At 39.6% G+C, this 22,860-nt stretch overlaps 1 protein-coding gene across 4 annotated transcripts in view; it reads right to left on the bottom strand.

Annotated features, from left to right (window-relative positions):
* Positions 1-22,654, bottom strand: part of IKZF1 (IKAROS family zinc finger 1) — a 108,683-nt gene extending 86,029 nt beyond the window's left edge. For all 4 annotated transcript variants that reach the window (XM_053986180.1, XM_053986154.1, XM_053986161.1 and 1 more), the window contains exons 1-2: positions 22,352-22,654; positions 13,130-13,203 (exon numbers count right to left, since the gene is read on the bottom strand). In XM_053986180.1, coding sequence (XP_053842155.1) covers positions 13,130-13,163 — 34 coding nt within the window. In that variant the 5' untranslated portion in view covers positions 13,164-13,203; positions 22,352-22,654. The remainder of the gene's footprint in view (positions 1-13,129; positions 13,204-22,351) is intronic.
* Between the last annotated feature and the right edge of the window lie 206 nt (positions 22,655-22,860).

Here is a 22,860-nt window from a genome sequence, read left to right as displayed (position 1 = left end):
AGCAACACTGCCCAGAACTGTCTGTGGCTTCTGTGCTCAAGTGGCACTACAGTTCCCCCCTAAAAGCAAGGTTGATTAACCTCTAAGTCAATTCAGAAAGCTTCCAAAGGGCTCTGACAATATCAGAGACAATATGATGCTGCTTTCACTATTCCTGGGAATTAGGCAGCACATCACAGAGACAGTAATATTTACCCTAAATGGCAGCAATCTAGGGAACTTCTCAAATCATCATTTTTAATTCAACACTGGAACATCTTTGTCCTGGAGACAATATCCAAACAGGCCAAAGAAGCCCCAGGATCCAGATGTGGATCTCAAATCTATTTCTCACTACATGAAAAATATGCATTCGATTCCATCCTGCTCTATTATGAGATAAACTGGGAGAAAATGTACAGAAATATCAATATAGACAAGGCTTCACTTGGAAGCAATGCCAGTGGAAAGATTATCTCCTTAGAAGAATCAAAGGTAATTTTATTGTGTACAGTGCTTCTACTGCATGGTACAGTATATAACTATAAGCAGAGAAGATTTGAGCAAAGTCATAAGGGATGATGATACTGACCACCCAAGATTGACTAGAGTCCAACCCGAGAAAAAACAGAGAAGAAACAAGCTATGGGAATAAGGATCTGGAGCACAGAAACAAGGAAAACACCTCAATTTTTGCAAATTGCTTCATGTATCTGACATGCAGACAAGCCATCTGTTGAGTCTGCAGACCAGTCCTCAGTAAAATTCTTTTTTTTTTTCATTTTTTCCCCTTTTTTCCTGTGAGTGAATGGAAATGTTAATTTCAGAACAGATTCTATTTCTCATTTAAGTCATCTTGAACTCTTAGTTTGCTTCAATTGTCTTTCAAAACTAGGTTTAACTGAATTTATGCATCCAGTGTTTACTGAGAAATGATAACTACCATATAGTAGAATAATTCCAAAGCAAAGGTTTTTGTTAAAATCGGGGAACACATGGCTTCCCTTATACAGGAATATCTCACACTGACTAAATTTTCCTGACAAAACTGCACTGACTTTAGAAAGGCTAGTGTTCCAGATATCTCTAGGACACAAGGTCCACCATCCTAAAAATGACAGAGAAAACTTTACTGTAAGCCCATGTTTGAAAATTAGTCTCATTAGACAATTCATATTGCTATGTATGATGGCTAATTTTAACCTCAAATCTGTACAGAAATGTTAGGGATAAAATAGGAAATCAAGAAAATATGTATTTACAGAGTAAGAGTGAAAATGTTGGTGAGCAGAAATCTGCAGAGGCTGACTAAAATCAGCTGGCACTGGGCAAGGAATCTGTAGGTCCTGTGCTATTACCAGAATGTATACTTCATTAGGCAATACCTATACCAAAACTAAGTGCACCACATGGCCAAATAGAGCTTTACTTGTACAAACATAAGGTCTTTCATTTACCCATGTCTGTGTTAGTGAAAACATAGCCATCTCTCTTTTTGACCAGAGTGAGAGTTTCAGTCTCAGGACAAAATAAGAAACTGTGCTAGTATGTCTATGTAAACAAGGAGGCACCCTGATTATGCTGAACCTACTTTAAAAAATAGGAGCAAAGAGAAAAAGCCAAACAACCTCCCCCACCCCTGAAGCCCAGATTTTATTGTAGAGAGAAAAGAAAGACCTTTTCATTTCCTCAGAGTGATCATGTCTATTTCAAAATCAACACTTAAAATATTTACTCAACATTACATCAACATTCATAATGTTTTAAACAAGTTTTATGCATGGCCAAGTAGTATGCAGACATTTGCAAAACAATTTGTCAACATTGCCTCTGAGGTGTGTTTTAATGAAAATGTGAATTTTTTTAAAAAAATGTTTAAATGCAAGCTTTCCAGTGCAGTCAGTAATAAATTTAGCTGAGCAAAATATTAAATTTGAATTCAAATGAGCTGTAAATACACAGTATCTATCAGAAGTCTGTGAAAGTGATTTAGTAAAATAAGCAATATTCTATTGCAATATGTTAAAAATAGTTGTTTGAGAGAAGCTAAGGCATCTGGAGCCTGTTATATGGGCTGTATACCAGGGAAGGCTTTCTTTGTCTTATGGAGTCAACAGAGTTTTCAGAAATACAAGCATTTATCTAAGTAATTGCATAGGAGAAAACATTAAGAGCTTGGCACCATGTTAAAAATGATTCTCAATTAAAATGTTATTTAATAAACAGGCCCATTTTATTACTCATGAATTAAAAAAAAATTAATAAGTGACTGCTAAACAAGTAATTATAAGGGTAATAAAGCTCTCCATTCTGATTAGGGAAAGTATTCATTTCATGACCATCCAGTGATCCATTTTCTACCCCAGCTGTCAAAAGAGGTAGCACGCAACCATTTAGAGACGGTGTGATTGTTTATGTAATGTTTATGTAATACTGCTATTACATTTTATATCACTAAAAATGCTTTCAAACTCATTCTTGGGGTAATTATAGATCAGCTTGCTTATACATTAACTGCTCTTGAGTCTTCCTTCTTAAGTCACAAATAAACTGATGCAATTTTTCTGCTAGGGTTGTGAAGCCCAGCTTGGGTTTATGGCTTTCAGCCTCCTGTCAGCATCACTCAAAGCAGAGAGAACTCTGAGTCAGGCTGTGGGCAAAGTGTTTTGCCCCTGCTCTCTGACTCCAGCCAATAAAGCCTTGGTAGAAGGGTCCAAACTTATGAGATGCTGATCACCCACGCTTCTCACTGCTGGCTGATGTAACTTGTCAAACCTGCAGGCACCCCTGAAATGCACTCTAACAGGCTGAGACAGGAAAAATTGGTGCAGGAAATAAAAAATTAGAGAACAGGTTCTATGCCTGGTAAATGAACAGATTTTCAACCTAGGCAGAGATCAGAAAGCTGGGAAATTATGTTCCTGTGCCGAGTTTAAGACCCTTTTTCCCTTGAATTTTTGCTGTTTAGGGAAACCTACACATGTAGTTTTCTGCACATTTCTTCTTTTTAGCTCTTTCAGGCAAAGGAGACCTGGGTACAGTGGGAAAATCCTTTGTAGGCTTGGACTTCTTCAGTTGTTGGGAAAACTAACTTCATTCACAAAAGGAATTGCTTCCACAGCAATTTTTAAAATGGACAGTGAGCCATCTGTTATCTGTATATACTGGTAGAAAACAGGTAAGGCATGAAAATAGATCCCCCCCTCAAAAAGATATATTTCTCTTTTTCCCCAAAGAAAATAGATGGCCCACAGAACTGTGCTATCAATTATTCTCTATATTTCCCTTTCTTTTTCCAATAATTTAATTATGCTTTGTGACATAATACAGGTAAGCTCCATGGACACTGAACATTGATACTATATTCCTAAAGAGGAATTGTCACTGTCCTTCCCCAAGACAGTGTCACAGGAACAAGATGTGTTGCAGTGGGAGGCTATTTTTTCATTATGGATGGTACAGCAGTCCCCAAAAGCCCCTTGCCAGCAGCAGGGTTCAGCTAGCAGCACATCAGGAGGCTCCTCACAGAGGAAGAGGGTACTGTGGTGCTTAGTGTGATAAACAGCAAAGGGAACGATTATGCTATGAGGCAGAAGCCTAGCTGGCGCTCTTCCTTGATATTCACATCTTTGCATGGCATCAGCCAGAGGATAAAGAGATAAAGGCTGAACATTTGTCATTTCACTCATCAAAGCTAGTGTTTTTTAAGAAGTCATGCACGAGACTTCATTTCAGCTGAGAACCATGAGACCAATGAGTGATCTATGCTTCTGGAAAAAGTTGAGTGAACACTCAGAGTAAGAGAGGATTGTTGGGAAGTCATTGTAGAGTTTTCGTTTAAAAACAAAGACTTAAAAGGACAGAGGTGCAAACAAAGTAAAAAATTCTGGAAATAAATAATTTGTTGAAGGTTTGATCCTGCAGTTCTCAGTTCTAAACCATATGGGCTAGTAGCAACAGGAAGGGGAAAAGGAAATAAAAAGGTAGGAGGTGAAGTCCTAAAATGCTATGCTATTTTTATTTGATAAACAAATAATAGCATCCAAGTTTGGTTCAAAACTTGGATCCTATGTACAGAAAGTTTGTTTTCAGCTGAATCTTAGAAAAGATTATTAGTCCTGCTGTCACATTTAAAAGGGAGATGGCAAGTGTTTAAAATTTTTGTTGTGAACTACAAGAAAAAAAGAAAGATGTTCTTAACTATAAAATGCAGGAGATGAATTCTCAGAATTTGAAACCTCTTAACCAATGTCCTGATTCCCAGTATTAGATAGTATTTAGGAAGTGACTCTAAGATTATACCCATATGAAGGATTTTTTTTTTGTGTGTATTTAAGGCCCTACCTATGTTCCCTCACTGTGTGCACTCTCAGTTCTGCCATTCTGAAAAAGTTATTAAGATTGTCAGCATAAGAAAGGAACATGGGCCTTTAACAGCAAGATGCAAGAAACTGCTAGCTGCCCACACTTTTAAAAACTTTGTGTAATTTTGGAATCATTTGAGAAGCACGATCCCTTAAAAATAATTTAAGAAGGAACAACTTGAAAGAGAATTACCAAAATGCAATAGTAAATCTGGAGAAATGTAAACAATAGAGCATTCTGCATCATATCCTGTGGGATGGGCTGCTAAAACAAAGGTATCCAAATTATTTCTCTTTGGTTTGGATGTTTTTCTTTCGAAGGAAAGATACTCCCAGTGAAAAATACAGTCCCAAGAACTACCCCAGAAAGGATGAGCGCAGGTGTTTTATTCCTCACTCTGATAAGAGAGCAGGACAAAAATAATATTCTCCTTTTTACAAGAGGATTGTTTGTTCCTAATTTTTTGCCATTGCAAACCTGAAAGACTGACCTGCTTTCTTTGAGAATTTTTCATCTGAGAATTTTAATTATTGTTTAGAACATACTGTATTTTGCCAGGTAAGATCATAATAAGAAGTTTAGATCCTATTTCCAGGAGCATCTTGGAAACTAAAGCAATTATTTCTCTAAATAGACTTCAGGTCTCAATTTCATATCGGCAGCAGCTGCTCACTGTTCAATACAATAGGTGTCCTAGCCGAAGATCCATGCTTATACAGTTCAAAAGGGCCAAGAGGGGTTCTTTTATTCAGGTCTCCTCTGTTCCCATCATTGCACTGGGCTGGTGTACCTTTATGGGGAAAAGCGTAGGCAGCTAGAGACCTTCTCCTCTGCCTCCTCATTGCCATAGTATTTCCCACCCACTGAAGCACTAGATGTTCCAGGTGAGGCAGAAAGCTCCAATGGACAGAAATTTCTTGTTCTGCAGTCTCTGCTCTTAGACCAGATCATCCCAAACTCACATTCGCTGCTTTAGGAACTGACAGTGCATTCACACATGAAAGCTGCCCCGGTTGCAAGGGATGGATGTACTTAAAAGGATATTTCTATCATCCATGTCCTCTTGACATTAATGTCCCTCAGTTAAGGCCCCATGCCTTGAACCACTGCAAATGTCACCTGCAGTAAGATTATCAGTGGAATCCTGCAAATTTTACAATCATAAGTCAGGAAAATCTGTCTTTATGTTGAATATGATGCCTAATTAAAAAAAAAAAAGCATAGTCCTGGAAGGCATTTTGAGTGGTTTGGTGGTTCAACTGACAAGTGATATGATACTGTTACATTATGTCATTTATGGAATATAATTTTTTTTCCCTGGGATTCTGCTTGGGAAATGCAATAAAGATCCTAACTCATTCTCCACATTCCCACACAAGTGTTTCTCAGATCTAGTCACTCTCTTTGATAAGAAACATAAGGGACAAGGCATGTCTTAATATCTACATAAACAAAACAAAAGCATGGACTTTCTCTAGCAAGTGTATAACTCAGCTTCTCCCTGCAAGTAACTTAAAAGAAGGAGAATTGAGGGAATTTAGTAGAATATTGTATATGAGGTTATATTTAACTTCTGCATGTTAGCAATTCAGGAACCATTGCTGATTAATAGATACTCTATACATTATAGATTAAATATAGTTTTTCTCTGGCTATGGGTTCGTCAGCTTCTTGCTCAGCATAGTAATATCTAATATCCACATATGAATTCTTTAAAACACTTTTACACAAAGTATGGTCTTCAGCAGCTCAGGGCCTAGTGGAAGTTAAATAACTGCCACAGCAGTTCTGCAGTGAGTGCTGCTAGGATTGGTGCCAAAAAGCAGGATATCCTGTAACTGTGTTTGACCACTGCAGTGAACACTGGTATAATCAGACATCTGAGAAATTCAGGATTTTGGGTTTGTGACTTTAACCTGAAACCAAAAGTTAAAAAAGCATACTAAGTTCTTCTGTTAGATACCTGGGCATTCACATAGATCTCTACTCAGCATTGTTGGAGGCACCAACAAGACTTTTCTTAAAATAAAGTCAGAGAAGAAACAAGCCTTACTCTGCAGAAAGTCCAAGTAACAATTTCATCTTTATGGGTCAAGAAATAGCTAAAAAAGCCCTAAAAGACACTAGCTCAGTCCAGACAAAACCAAGAAGTGCTGGTAAAAGGGCAAATGGATGTCAACAAAGAACAAATGTGCAACAATCTCAAATTCAGTATATTAATTATGGAACAAATAATGAAAAATAGAGGAAAAAATGCCTGGACATAAGGTAGGAGTGGAAGTGGGAAAGAAAATCTAACTACTTCACAGTCTGCACTGGAGTCCCCACAGAATGAATTGTCAAACCTGAAAAGAAAATGCATCACTGAACTCAGGAAACTTTCATCAGACAGAAAATGTTGACATTGACTGTGAACCTTCATTGACCGAAACCCACTAATTATTGAAAAGAAGTCACTGATTGTTCCCATTGGTGAGGTACTTACTTGTATCTTCTCTCTTACCCCAAAGAAGATGAACAGTTGAGATGGAAGGATGAGATACTGAGTGTCTGCTGGGTGACTGAAAAAAAAGATGCGGGAGGGATAGATTCAGGTAATAATTTTGGAGGTCCTGCCCTTGACTGCAGAAGTGATGATTCCATCAGACTGGTACATATGAGAAAGCTGTAAAGAAGTCTCTGTGCTGTGGATCCATACAGCTACAACCCACACATTTGAAACCAAAAGGTTAAGATTCAGGGTAAGGCCAGATCAAGCTAAGGCAGCAGTGCTGGCAGACACTCTGAGGAGGGCAGGTTTTCCCAGCAGTGGAACAGAGGGCTGTGGAAAAGGAGAGTGGGTGTATTGTCTTACAAAAGCATATCTTTGTCTCTTGCTGAGGGCCCAGGATAGACACTGTGACCAAGCACCAGGTGGAAGAGGAGAGTCAGAGCAGTTCAGAGATGGTGACATTTCCAAGATCCACGCCTGCCATAAAGAAGGAGCTGCATGCTGTATGGCAGCAGGGGGAACCATGCTTGGAAAGTAATTGAGTCTCCAGGGTGAAGAGGAACCTTTCTCAGCAAGTTTAAGAGCAGATGTCAGCTTGGCTTTATATTTACATATGGAAATATACCTGACATGAGCAAGGGAACCTGTCTCAAAGAACATATTTAGACTGCTCACAAAGCAGTGAGACACTCACCATGATTACAGAAGACCCTACAGCTCCTCTAAATCTGCTGTTTAAAACCCACCCCAGGAAGAAACTGAAACAGAGTTGTTTCTTTGTAACACCTAGTAAGTTATAGGTTTTCCCATGTCCTCAGGACCGCCAGGAACACCCCTGACTTCAAAAAGGGTAATATCCAAGAAGGGTAGCTCAGTCCAGATGCACACAAATGGATCCATAGCCTTAAAACCTGTTGCAGGTAACATCTGCTAGTCTTCAGTGTGTAACACAGCAATAGGAAGATGTATTCCACTGATGGGCGAGCGGGTATTTTGAAAAAGAACTGATGTCAAGTCATGTAATAAGCTGTGAATGTCAAATTGTCCATGACTGCCAACAGGCATGCAACACATCTTCTGTAAAGTGCTTGGGTAACAGGAAAAAAGAGGACATTATGTTATCACCAGGAAATAGGAGATAATGAAATAGATGCCAAATAAAGAATGTGAGTTGCAGCCTAATAAAATAGTTCCTCTTTTCTACCCCACTTTTTTCCTTTCTAATTCTGAAACAGTGTTTTGTCCAATACACATCTCCTTTTTCATTTCACTGGGTTTGAAAGAAAAAACTACCCAACAATTATACCAGTCATGTGTATTCCATTGAAATATAAACAAATGTAAACTCTGCTCGTTTGACATCCTAAAGCTGAGTAAGATTCCTTGAGCAGGAAATGGGTACTGTCCATCCCAGTGGAGCTTGGTTCATATACAAACTCACAAATGTTCATGGAATTCTAAAACCAGCAAAGGAAGGTTTTTCACATAAGAGAACTTGTGTCCAATTCCTCACTTAGCTCTACTCCTGTGAACAAAAGCTTTTTCCCATTGTAAAATTAGGCGAGGAATATTCTTTCTTCCCAGAAGGAATCTTTGCCTGAGAAAAAAAAAAATTGAAAAATGCATGCCAAGTTACATAGAAACTGCTCTAATCCTTGTTCAGTGGTCATGGTTAGCCATCACACTTAACATATCATCTAAAGGAAGAGTAAGTTGCAGGTCCCATTCAAAGCTGTGTGAGATTTCCCCTGCAATTTTGCTGTGTAATATGCCTTTAATTAAAATTCACTATCTAAAAAAATATTAACACATCACTAATTTTCCCCCAAAGTAGATAATTTGTCACTGAGCTTCCAACGCTGAGAGATGCTTGGAGTAGGCTCTCCTTTTTTGGACCAGTTTATGGAGAACTCAGACCTTCAAGCTAGATCTATATATAGGCTTCTTATTAGCGCAGATAGACGCTTCCAATTAAAAAAAAATTACTTTGTTAAAAAACCCAAACCAACAAACAAACAAAAGAAACAAACAACAAAAATAAAGAAACCCAAAAAACCAAACCAAACCTCCCGAAACCCAGAAAACAATCCACCAAACTGTTAAGAAAGTCACTTGAAATTTTTGTCTTTCTCCATTACCAGATTCCAACTAGAGGGTAGGAAAGTTATGAAAGTTGAGGAATATTGTCTGGTCAACTATATAGATTGTAACAATAATACCTACTAAAAGAGAAAGACAAATCTGGTAATGACAAATATTTCAGCCATGGGAAATTTCCTATTATAACTCACTGGAATACATGACACTTCCTACATAATTTCTGCCCAGCCTATTTGGAGATTGTCCCAGTACACATTCTGCCAGCTCACAAAGGGGAACTGCAAACATATTCACAATTTCCTCTAACTGGCATCTTTCAGTCCCACCTTTCCCCTCAGCTTCATTTAGACAGCTCAAACTTCTCATTTAAAGCAAAAGCTCCACTCCACCTCCACACAAGTATTAACACTTGTTTTTGCACCAACTCTTTCCCTTGCACCCCCACTGAGACGTTTGCTGGATGTGACGGCTGAAGCTGACCCATCTCTTCCCAGTGCCTCCCAGGTTCAGGACCCACCAGCTCACTCCTACGTGGCTCATTTCCTCCCACATCTCGGTTTCATCACCTCCCACTGACCTCTGCAGGAGAGTAAGAAGCCTTGACTATGTATAGTAAGGCACTGAAACACTTCTCACATAATCTGTGTGGGCAGAAGGTGGGAGAGGACAACATTGAGAATTGCATCCTGCGTGGAAGGGAGCACATTCAGACTTGCCTCAAAAAAAGTTGCTCTTCCTATACATCAACAGTTTTAGTAAAAATACTTTGGAGTATACCATCATGTATTGTAGACCTGTAAACTTGAGCCATTAGATATCTCTGACTTGTCTTTTAATTATGGACACAATTTTTTTACTAGGGAAATAGTAGTTGTAACAAAAATTACATATTAGTCTAAATTTGATCTTAAACATCAATTACTGTAGGTGTCATAAAATTCATGCCAATTCTCACTGTACCACTCAACTTCAGACCTTACTGAGAAACTGTTTTCCTTCTGAGGAACTGACAGAAAAAATCCAAAACAACCAGCCAAAAAAAAACCCACCACAAAGTAAAAGCTTTTAATAACAGATCTCAAAATTTGAAATTTTTCATCTGTCTTGTGTTTCCTTTTTAGATATTCTCTCTCACCTACTCCATGCACTAAATATTCACCAGAAATGAACAATTTGCACATAAATAATTATAATTCTTAATAATTCAGCAATGGGAATAGTCCACATTATTTTCTTTTTTTAAAACTACTTTCCCAAATTTTTTTTTTTCATTTTGTAAATCCTCCAGCTGCCCTGGAAGAAGTCTTGGCTAACAGACAGTACTCCTAAACTGCTTGTCTCATACATCACATATGTTGCCAAAAAAAGGACTGCAGTGGTTGCTTGCAGCACCCCAGCAGGGATATGTGGCACTGCTGGAGTTTGTTTCTCACCCTTAACTAATGTGGCAATATTGGCAATTTTGGCAGTGACAGCTTTCTCAGCTCAAAAATGCTCCCACTGAAACAGAGTTCTGCACTAACTTGGCTGAATCTTTTCCCATTTAAGAGTCTTCCTCTCTGCCCCTCACTTCATCCATACACACTTATGTGAGGTGACACCGAGGAATAAGGGGACTTAGGCTTGGATTCTGAGAGTACCCAACCACTGGCCCTATGTAGCTTGAGACTAAGCCTTTGCCTCTGAATTCAACTCTTTTTCCTGAAAGCAGAAGCCTATATATAGAGTGTCCTGCAGACCAGAGCCATTCAGGCACAGAGTTTCTCTGGAGCACACATACAGTCTGAGTATGAGAACAAGAACCTTGGCAACATCACCTCAGTGAGCTGTGTGACAAAGGTGACCTAATACATAGGTTATGAAGACTGATCCTTTAAATCCAACCCTTCCACTATTGACTGCAATAGCATTCTGACTTCTTTAGGAATGAATGCAAGCTATAAAATATCACTCTGCATCAAAAATAAACTTTTTAAAGAAATAAAAGGAAAAATAATTGAATCAGAAATCAAGATCAGCTATCCTCTTATAAGCTGATCTTATCAGGGTTGAGTCACACCAAGTATAAACTAATCTCCAGGAAACAAGCACTCCCTATATTCTTGCTCTGAATTCTTTGCAAACAACACCTATTTTTTTGCGTCTGTAAGTGTCACACAGAGACAATGTGAAACAGTAGGGAAAGCAAAAAGCAACAGTGAGGCATCAGCCAAAGTGATGTTCTGAATTACTACCACATTATTCTTCAAACAGATATTCCTCCAACAAGATAAAATTTGCTTGGGTTCTGCATCAATCCTTTGACTGTTCTTGTGCAGCACAGGTGGAGCCACAAGAGCTCCATCTCCCATTTTTTCCCCTCAGAGAATTCCCCTCCCCATGGGAATCCTCCACAGATGGGGAGCTGCCAGCAGCTTTTCCCATTTCTACAGCAGCTTTAATACCTCCTGCACTGGATTGAATACTACAAGGCATAGTGGGAAATTATGGACCAGAGAGGTGGGGAGGAAGCATCTTTAGGAGGAAGCAGAAACAGAAGTTTTTCAAAGGATGAGAGAATGAAAAGGCCAGGTAGCAGATCACTAGAGGAGAAAATGCACTCTATCTTTAGGTCTTTAGATGATAAGAACAAAGTGCAGAAGCCACGCAGCTGTAACTAACAGTTTTCAAGGCACAGACACACAAGGAAAAAAAAATTTAAAAACCTCAGGCTTTAGCTAATGTTCAGAGCAGTTCCTGGCAGCTAGCAGAATTAGAAGCACTGCAAGAACCTCAACAGACTCACATATTTAAAGGGATAATACTGAAATGCTACATGATGGGCAAAGATCGTCATAAATAAATAAATTTTCCATAAAAAGGGAAGACCAAGGGCATGGTGCAATAAACTCCATTATAGCCATACACCTGAGGAATTAGCTACATGTGGGATTTGAAAATCAGTGCTCTAATAATTTTTCTCAAAAAAAATTATGGCAAGAGGACATGGATGTACCTACAAATCAATCTTACACCCCTCCTGAAAAAAAAAAAAAAACAGATATTAAATCACTATGCTATAAATTAGATTAATATTTTCGTGTGTCTCCTGAGTATGGAGAGGAGGGCTATGATTACCCATTGTCTTGTCTCTTGTAAACCCCATGAAAACCTAATGCAGAGGAGACTGGGTGCACCCCTGGATCTGTATCACCAAATGCTCAACTCTGAAACTCTTCCAGTGGAGACTGTCCTGTGTTTGTGTATTTTCTGTAGTGTCATGCACCTCTATAGTGTCATAAGGTTATACTACTATTATATATTGTATACACACTCATGGGAGACTATGCATTTTTTTTCTTGGATTAAAATCCTACTCCAATGAATTTGCTGTCCAAGTTTCTTCTAGTTTCAATGGAGATATTTTTTTATGCAATATTTTGTGGTAATTCTCATTTCTAGCTGTACAAATCTTCAGGAATGTGCAATGCAGGCTAATTTTAATTCTTCAGTTCCAAAGTCAGACTTTGGGGGCGTATGCAAAAAAAAGTCAAGTTGCTTTGCAACTTGAATGCAGCTCAAAACTTCTAGGAACATTGTGTATTCACACAAAACTAAGCTGCCTTTAGTGTTACGCCTCACTAGATGTGTGAATTTGGGCAAATATCTGCTTTTTTTCCTTAGTTTCCCTAAAACTAAGGTTAGGCTCTATTGATGAAAAGCCCTGTAAAAAAACAAGTAATTATTATTATTGCTATGTACTAATTAACCCTTCAGGGAACTGTAAGAAAAAGCATAAGAAGTGGCCTAGCTTCTCATCTCCTGGTTGGACAGACTTGAGGCACTTTGGCAAGGCAGTACAAGAAAGCTTTGGGCTAGATTACAAGAGGCACCAGTGCAAACAATTCCAGCATGTATGTGCTATCCTTTCCACTCAACACCAAACTCTAACCCTACTGATACTTTTGCTTCTTCCAGGCAAACCCCTGATCTCCAGGCACATCTTACAACTGCTAGAGTCCAGATCCCTCTGAGCAACTATGCACTTAATTCCTGCCAGTCTATGGTGGGATTCATATTACTTTATATCAGCAGCTTTTAATACAGCCAGTCCTATACAAAAACACAAATGGCAGCAGTAGGCTCATTTTACACATTGAATAAATTAAATAAATTGTTCAGCTAAAATACAGAAAACGCAAGTTTAGATCCTACCCTGAGAGATGCAGAGCCAGCAATTTGAATCCATTGTCCAGGTCTGCTGAGGAGACAGTTTCCCTGGGTGTGATCTAGAGAGAGAATGAGAATGACATTTGCAAATTGATCATTGCTCATGGTTTCCATACAATGGTTTAACTTACAAGAAGAAAAGTGATTTTATTAAACTCTTGAAGAAGGAGCATGGGATAGTTTCACCCTCTGTTTCCATCTAGAGTGATTTGAGAAGGTTATATCAATACTAGTTTGACCTGGTTCTTTGCTACAGTGCTGCTTTGGCATCCATTTCAGTAAATTCCCCAGTAAAAGACAGGTAGACTGCACGAGGACTTCAAAATTACTGAAAAGTTATTTTATATGTGAGGAGGTATGAAAACAGGAAGCAAGGCACAGGTGATGGAGGACTTCACAGCACTGTTTTTCAACTTGAACACAGCTCAAAACTTCTAGGAACATTGTGTATTTACTCAGTGCAGTATTTTTGCATATGAGATCTCACATTACTGAAGCTGGAGTCAATTTGGATGTGTGTGGAAGCAACTGGATGTTTGCAGTATGGGTGGTCATATGCTGCATGGGGGCAGTATCACTTCTGCTGGATAAAATCAGAGAGCAGTGCTGAATGCTACATCATCTGGGATTGACTATCCAGGAATTAATGACTTAATGGCTTAACTGCCATTTCCTAGGATTTTTAGGGCATTTGCTGTTAGGAAATCTGAACAAAATTAACTTTTAGTTATCATGTTATTTTTTATGAAAAAAGCCTCACAATAAAAACCTTACCAAATAAATTGTTATAGACATTTACCAATTTTTTTGCAGGGATAGTCTTTATCTCCTTGCTGTTGTGAAGAAATAAAAAAGAAAGAAAAATCTGGTTGTTCACCTAAACTTGCCTTAAAAAGCGTGAAACAGCAGAAAGAATAACTTTGTACTTGTTTCTGACTGCCTTCTCACTGTCTCTATCAGTTCCTTTGACAACATTCAAAGTTTGATCAATCCCTTTCCTACCTCATCAGACCACAAGTGAATAAGCTTCTAAAACCAGAGGCCAACAAGCACACCTCTTGTGACTAATGATCAGATTTGTGCCTGAAAGTTGTCGATAATTTCCAACATGGGCTGATCAGCTTTGGCAAGTGTGGAATCATGTGACTCCCCAAAAGCCATTTCTGGCCATCCTTTTTTCATGACTGTAATTGATGGCAATCATATGCCATGTGCTCTGGGATGACCTTGCTTGGGCAGGGAGGTTGGGCCAGATGATCCACTGCAGTCCATTCCATCCTGACCCATTCTGTGAACTGTGATTGCTACTGATAGTAATGTATATTTTTTTTTCTGGAGAAAAAGAGTGACACTTCTAGATTGTTTTGCAGGTAGTTAGTAAATGAGTCAGCACCTTCTTGTAAAACAGTAGTAACTTCAAGTGTGCTGAATCACAGTTTCAAGGTACTCTAAGGTTCTCTTATCTGCACAGGCAACTCATTTTCTGTTTGCTTCAGCAGGGAAGCTATTATTCTGAGACTGAAAAAAAGGGGTTGAGGTCTCATGTCTTATTCTGAGAGTAGCATTTAACTGTTTCAGTGCATTGCATCTGCATCTTCTCCTGATAATTTTAATATATTCTTCTAAGTGATGGCTAAAATCTTCCAGAGGTAAATATACAGCCCACTCAAACTGCTAACTCCATCTTGTCACAAGCTTTGTTAATGAGTGTGGGGAGGGAAAAAAGAAACTGTGAAAAAGATACAGACTATTGACTATATATTAAAAAATCAATAATTTGAACATGAAGTATTATTTCTTCTGGAATGAAATTTCTCATTCTTCAAATGTTCCACTCCTGTAAAACTCAGCCCCTCCTGTGCCACCTTGACCTTGCCATGTGTCTCTCTGTCACTCTCCCCTCCTCTTGCTCTCTTCCTATATCCTTTGCACACTTAGCTGAGACAGAGGCAGTGTACTTAATGGCTGCCTCTGGGTGACACTTCTTGGCAACCTGGCAATAAGCACAGGTTTCCTGGTCACCTGCCCTCTGCCATTAGTTGGGGCACGGGTTTTCTCGTTTTCTGTTTTCTCTCGTTTTCTGGTTTCTGTTTTCTCTCAGTTCCCACTCTTTTCTACATACAGGTATGAATTCCCTAAAATGTCTGTTAGGAACTTATTATATCTTGTGATCTCCACATCACATCCACTTCAGCTGAAAGTCACGAACCAGTTTGCCTGCTGCCTAAGGTGGTGTAGGAGCACAGCCCCATAACCCCCATGTTGTTAAGAAGGAGGCCAAGAATAAAGGGAGATTGTCTATAAACTCACTGCAATGAGGAACATAGTAAACTTAAGTACAAGAAAAATGAGATTAAAGTTCAGCAAATGTGTTAATCTTATGTTGGATGAACCTGCCCTTCACAATTTCTCACAATTTCCCTGATTTTCCTGACAAGATAGGGGCAGCATAGCTCCACAGGAATCAAAAGCAATAAGTGCTTGGGCTGGATTTTTTCTCCCTCTCTACAAGCTGTCTTATTCCAGATGAAAACAAGTCCAGTTTTTTTCACCCTATGGTGGGACATTGTTATATCACAATTTTTTCTTTATAAGCTAAACCCTCTTTGTGTTGTAACCACTGGCAGGAGTGACTTCAGTGGGAGAAAGACATTCATGCTGCCAAGTGAGTTCAGAGTTGGGGCTGTGAAGTTGTTCTCAACACCAGGGCTCATTTCCAAACTCATGAAATCAATCCCATGCAATTTCCCCACAAACTCATGTGTGGAAAGCACAAACATATTTCCCTATAGAGGTAAGAGTATGCAATCACCCTATCTACTTTAAAGATATAATAAAGTTTGCACTTCAGAATTCATTCTATAGTCCAGTGCTTTGGTATTAATAATTTTGTTGCTTGTTTTTCACTCAGGGATTACTTTGGTAAAATCTTTCCTTCATATCCTCAGAGGAAATCAGAATAAATGATTGCCAAATGCCACATTTCCCACTGGGAAACAGCATTCTCAGCCATCTGAACACTTGGTGTACCACTGAACAGCAAGGCTGTGCTGCAGATAGTATTTATAGTACATTTTATGAGACCAAAAGTTGTCAGTTAAACCACTAGAAACTAATAAGTGGGCCTAGTGTCATTTGAGTTGTCAACAGGATATAAGCTGATGTAAGAGGAACACCTACATTTTTTTTTTAGGCTTCTTTTCACGAATAAATGTACCGTTGATAGTTGTGCTTGACTTTGTAGGAATGTTTTGAGTACGGAATATAGTAATTTCCTCCATTGCAGCAGCAATGATCATCAGACCACTAAAAGACACTCACTCTATAGGCATGCCTAATTCTCGAATGTGATCTTGCTGGGAAACCTCTGTTTTACAGTAAGAATTCTCTCCTACTCTAGTTTTGTTCTTTAGGAAGAGAGCTAGCAATAGAAGAACCACAACACTGAAAACAGCTTCTAGAATGGAAAGGGTAAATGCTAAAGCACACAGAAGAGGGAAATATTATTTCATTTAATGAACAGAAATCTCCTCTGAACTAACTCACATTTTTAATTGCATTAAAGCCAATCCATGCCATTTTCCAAAGTGTCGTGAAATTGCATTTGTGTATATGCATATATACACATATTTATATATATAATACATATATATGTATAACAATACCAAAGCCTTCTCTGAATAAAATAAATTCTCAGTTGATGAGATTCCACTCCTTGTCCCTTCACGCCTCCTCAATTCATGTGCTGTGAAAGAAACTACTTTACCCAGCTGCTTTGAAGAGGTACGTAAGTGTCCAGAGGCAGAGGTTCTCATCGCCCTCCTATCATAAATACAGAGTGCCAAGGAACTATGGATGAAATATAAATCCACAGGGTTTGAATCTGCCAGTTTCAGATCAAGTACTTTAAGGATAGATATGAATCTACTTCTTTGATGATTCTACTTCTGGTTATCATTAATACTTATCTGCATGATCAAAGAAAATCAATTTGATTACAAATCCCTAGGACAAAATGCAATTCAGTCAGTTCCTGTAAGCTAAAAAATCTCAAATTTTCACTGACAGAACAGCCTGACACTCTTGTAAGTTAAAGTTTTGAAAGTTTAACACCAACATTTAAGTGTACTTCATCCCATCCTAGAAGTACAAGATAAAGTGCAGATGGCATCCCAAAAATGTAAATTACTATCTGCTCAGGGAACATGTGCTTTTAAACAAAGACAGAAATTTCCCTGAAAGGGAGGCTAAGGAACTTGCCTGTGCACACACTTATCAAGAAGAAATCTGTGCCACGTTCTTTTCAGTTTGGAATAGGAAGTATATGTGAAAAATATGGTGGGAAAGATTTTCCCAGAAATATATCAGCCTGTTTGAAAAAAGGAAGTAGTGAGACTCTCAATAAGTAGCAGAATTTTTAATGATTTCTGCTATTAAAATTTAGATAGGGTTCTGATAAAAGCTCTAGTGAGCCTTTTAGCTATGCCTTCCCTCATTAATTCTCTCCTCTTCAATGGAGAGAAAACACTGCTCAGTATGAGCTCTGAACTTATGTAAAGCTGATCTTAAAAAGACAGGCAGTTTGAAGAAACTTGTGTTTAAAGTTAGGAAGGACAAGTTCATCGTCAAGAACCTCTATTCCTATAAATTGACAAAACAAAACACACTGACAAAAAAGAAAGCCAAATCTCAGAGATGAAACAGAAATTTTAGATTTCTTCCACACTGGACTTGAGATAATAAAGAAAATAATAAAAAAAGAAAACATGAAGAGTACACTTCTTTCGGATATAGCAATGTTTCCAGCACACCTGAGATTTTGCAGTGGTATGTATCAGATCATGTGAGAGTATGGCTGGGAGCAACAGTTGACATTAAGTCAGAATTGCTGGTAGGATGGAGACCCTGTAATAACTCACAGGTCATGTTTGCATATGGAGATAGAGCCCTCTAGCATGGACTGACTTAGCCAAGACAGCTGCAGTCTGGCAGTGCTGCAATAGTAGCAGAGACTCCAGCTCAGGCTTGCTCTGGCTGTCCCTGGGGCTCCGGGCAGATCCATCCAGCCCACAGCAATTGATGTTTTGCTGACTTGGTTACAGTGGTGCTGGGTACTTGAGCTTGACTGAATCAAGGCAGAGCTGGAGCTGGGGTCATGCACAGCATGTCCCAGCTGCTGTGCACACAGCCTATACAGCTTGCTCTGGGCTCAACTGATTCTGCTGGTAAGGGAGAATCTTCTTTATAAAGCACATCTCTGGCCAAGGCCCCTCTTTCACCAGACAGACAGCACAACAAAGCTACTATACTGGCTTCTCCTCTGATGTGAAGGGAACTGCCGAGATGAAGGCTTTCTTTGGCACTCTGGTATGTTGGGATGCAAACTCGATTCCATGTGATCCCTTCCTGCATCCCATGTTAAGGCAAGGTGCTTGTTGAAACACCTTTATGGGAAGCCCTGTTTAGAAGTTTAGATCAGCTGTGAAGCTGGGTGGCCCTGGACATTTGTGCTTGGCATAAATTTGTAATTTTTTTCACAGGCAAATGCACACAATGAGTTATCACTAAATATGCTTTTTTTCCTTGTCCTTTTATATTTCTTGGATTCTCTTTGTCATAAAATGAAACACAGATGCCTTTATGCCAGTCATCTTGAAACTGGAAATGCTCATTACTAGACACAAATGTCTGATATTTAAAACTGTGTGCTATTCCTTATTGTGTACCAAACTAGGATTAGTCAATGTCTGGGATATTTATCCGACATCCATAGTCTAGTTCCTGCTTGAAAGCATGCAGCAGGAATCAGGATCATTCCAAAAACTACCCGATACCAGAAGGTACTTCTGTCCTAAGATGAAGAATTAGGATATAGAGACAGAAAGCTATATAGGATATATATATAAAGGATATATTTGCAGAACAAAGGCACTGACACGTTCCCCTTGTTACCTAGCAGACCTCACTGCTCTGACTGGAGCACTCAAATCCTTACACCATGCATGCAGAGAAGTCTGTGCATAATACAGTATCCCACAAGAATTGATGTCTGTCTACAGTACACAAAAGCTGCCAGGGAGGAGAGTGCAGCTGCAGACCCAGCTAGGAGAGCAGGAGGCATTTTTCCTGCAAGGAGAAGCCTCTCCCCTTGCCCCAGGAACACACTACAGAGATTTGGACCAAGGATTTGAGACAAACACCTTGTCAGAAGGAGTACAACCTCACTTGTAACTAAATGCTTACAGGGCTTTTCTGAATGCAAGTTTTTTTCATCTGTGAAGTCTTACAGAATAACAGAATGGGTAAGGGAGATGAGCCACAGTGAGTCATCCTGTCCAACCTCCCTCCTCAAGCAGGGTTATCCTACAGCACATTTTACAGGATTGCATCCAGACAGTTCTCAAATCTCTCTCAAATTCAACTCAAATCTCCTTCTCTGGAGAAAGTCCCTTGCTGATCAGACATAGGTCAATTTGTATATAAATCAGGCTTAATTCCATGTTCTATTTTCAATGGGTTAGGGAAATACTTGTGGGTCAAAGATGTGTCCCAAACTTGGACCCTCTGCCTCCAAACTGGAGAGAAATCTCAGTGGCTACTAAATATTAAATGTCTAAATATACACCTACTAGATGTTTTCTTATCAAGCTCTAAAATATTGACTTGATTTCACAACAGAAATATTTTCATGTGCTATTAGACATCTTCAAACTGAAGACTATGATGATTAATTTTTATTTCTTCACTTGCAGGAAACTTCTTTGAAATTACAGCAGATAATTGCTGGTATATTACATTTCTGCTGTAAGCAGAAGGAAGTGAATGAATTGAGTGTGAATCAATTGCCATATAGAAGAGAAGTAGTAGCAGAAATAGAAAACAAAGAAGATTTCAGTATTTTTTAAAAATATTTTCCTTTGGTTACAAAGATGGATTTACTTTAAAAATAACTAAGTTTTCAATGGAATAACTATCGTAAGCAGTGATCTATCTACTTTCTAGCATCTAGCTACAAATCCACTAGTTTGATTCTTTTTTCACTTACTTGCACAGCTTGCAGCAGACTGAATGCTACAGGGATTTCACTGCCTGAATTCTGTGACTTTAGTGAGAAACCAGCTCAGCAGTCTTCTTTATCAATTGGTACCATAGTGTGATATTATACCTTTGGCTCTGTTTTCAGTGCAGGCACGGTTCAAGAACATGCTCTATCTGCCAGCAAAACGGCCTGTTCCAAGCCCACAGAAGTCAGGAACAGCCTTTCTGCTGGTTGGCCACATCACAATTAAGCAAAGTTCTAACACAAATAAATCAGAATATTTACCAGCATGAAAGAATCCTAAATTAAGATAGATAATTCTCGAGGAGGCTTTTTTGTCTTCATTTTAAAATCATGTGTTTGGAAGAAGAGGCTAGGCTTTAGGCCACAGCATTGTAAGTCTACCTTACATCCAAGTAAGTTATGCATTAGTCACACAGATTATCTGAACAATTATTATTCCTAGCTACAGTACACACCAGAAAGAAAACTCAGCTCCTTACAGACTTCTATGAAAAAGAATAAAAGAATACATAAAATACCAAGGTAGTACTCAACCTACTGCTCATTCCAGCTGCCAGAGTTCAGAACACAGTAAACATGCAAGTTACTCCAGATGTTCACACCAAACAGTATGCTTGTTACTGGGGCAGATGCATTTTCTTCCAGTTTTAGTCCTCATATGTATGACATACTTTTCCTCCACCTCTTGAAGCTAATGTCCAAAGCAGAAACAAAAACCAAAACTCCAAACCAGTTTCTTTGTCTAGCTTCATAGCATTTCAGACAGCTTAGTGAGGTTGGGCTTGTTCTCTTATTCCTTTTCTCTTTTAGTTTGGGGATCAGGGAGATGGACAACGCACTCAGCATTTTCAGTAGAGCTGTCACTAGATAATGTGTGGGGGATTTTCAGGTGATCAGTATCTGCTTGACTCTGCAATCACTGGTTATCAATGAATTCAGTAGTAGCAAAATTTCTCCATAGATTTTCTTGGTTTTCTGCAAACCCAAGATCATCTGTTCATAAAGCCATGGGAATTTTGCCTTTGCCCTTAGTAGAAAGAAACTTTTATATAATATGCCTATATACCTATCCTTTCCCAGCTGTTTACATACCCAGACACTTGATTCTTTTCTTTGACAAAGTGATACTTGTGGTCTGCCCTTTAACTCACATTCACGTCTACATCCCCTTCCCTTTACCTTCCTGCTGTCACCAGTCATTTTACCCTCATCTCCACTTCCCCCAGTCCGTGTATTTTCCAGCCTCATCTCCCTCTTTCTCAAAGTTGTCAGGGCTGACCACTTTAGTTGCACTCTTTCTCTCACTGATACCATGCTCATTTCCTGCACTTCTCCAAACCTTGATCACCCCTTACTGCTTCTTCCTTGAGTAAGGAATTTACAGACAAGTAGCTTTGATTCATATATAAAAGCTATGTCAAATATGGGCACTGATGAATATTCCACTTTGACAGTTTTTTTTTTTTTGAACAGTGGTATGGCAAGGAAAGGCTTGTCAGCCTGCCTGTGGTGATAATGTCATGAAGGAAAACAGCAATATGTCCCAGTCTTGAGCTTCCCCAGCACTCAGGAAAGCTTCCTTCCCTCAGGCCGCCCTGCAGCCTCATTGATGCCACCCCTTTCCCTGACCTCTTTCTCTCCAGCAAAGTCAAAATACCTGGAAAAGAGATTATCTAGCCGTTTGGTAGCCCTGCTTATGTACATATTTACTGGGGAAAGCAATTAACAGAAACTTCTAGCGTGATGAAGTTAAGCGCTTGTGTAATTGTTCACAGAATGAGGCCCAGCGACTGCTGCCCCTCTGGAAAATGGCGGCGCTGCCCGACACTTCCTGGTCACGACTGCTGTGGGAGGCTCCAGGGAACAAATGCGGTTCACAGCCAAAGAGAAAAACTCAACCCACCCTCTACTATATCAGACATCCTCAGCTATAATAAAACATAATTATTCAATCAAACTCGTTTGTTTAATGACAAGAAAACCAGAATTGAAATGACTGTAACTTGGAGAAAGCCTTAAGGAAGAATCCGTTACAGGGTAAGATTTTTTTAAGACTAACTTAATAGAAACTTTCAAGGAAGCTTTCCACAAGCCCGTACTTTAAAAAAAAAAAACACCCACCCAAAACAATGTAAAGCACATACCTTTGAGCAGCTGGAAGACCTGTGCTGCTTGGGACGGAGCCTGTGGCCCACTGCTTTCCAGAGGCACCGCACCTCAGCACGGACCAGCCGGGGCTCACCTGCTGCCCCACGGGGCAAGGTCACCGAGGGCCTGATGGCGGCCGGGGCCACCTGGCTGCTCACAGTGGAGCCCTGGCCTGCGGGTGCAGGGATGGGCGAAGCCCATAAAGAGCCGTCAGTGATCTGACATCATTTTACAGGAACTCCCTGACGAGGGGAAAGATTTATCAGCACAGGGTTGGTCACCGCTGCAAAATGGCTGCCCCCCGGGAGAGCGGCAGAGCCCGCACAGGGCCGCGGCGCCCAGTCAGGTGCTGGCCCAGAGGTGGTGACATGTCACTGTCAGGGCTGCGTGCTTGTCCCAACACCTCCCAGAGCCAGGAGCCATGGCCCTGTGGGATGTATGGCTGTGGCACAGCGGGAGGGGGGCTGCCATTTCCAGGAGTTTATCCTAGAGCATATTTGTTGTC

Source organism: Vidua macroura, chromosome 1 (assembly GCF_024509145.1).
Source record: "Vidua macroura isolate BioBank_ID:100142 chromosome 1, ASM2450914v1, whole genome shotgun sequence".
Lineage (NCBI taxonomy): Eukaryota > Metazoa > Chordata > Aves > Passeriformes > Viduidae > Vidua > Vidua macroura.
The sequence above is the reverse complement of the archived record's forward strand: the minus strand, read 5'-3'. Positions and strand labels throughout refer to the sequence as shown.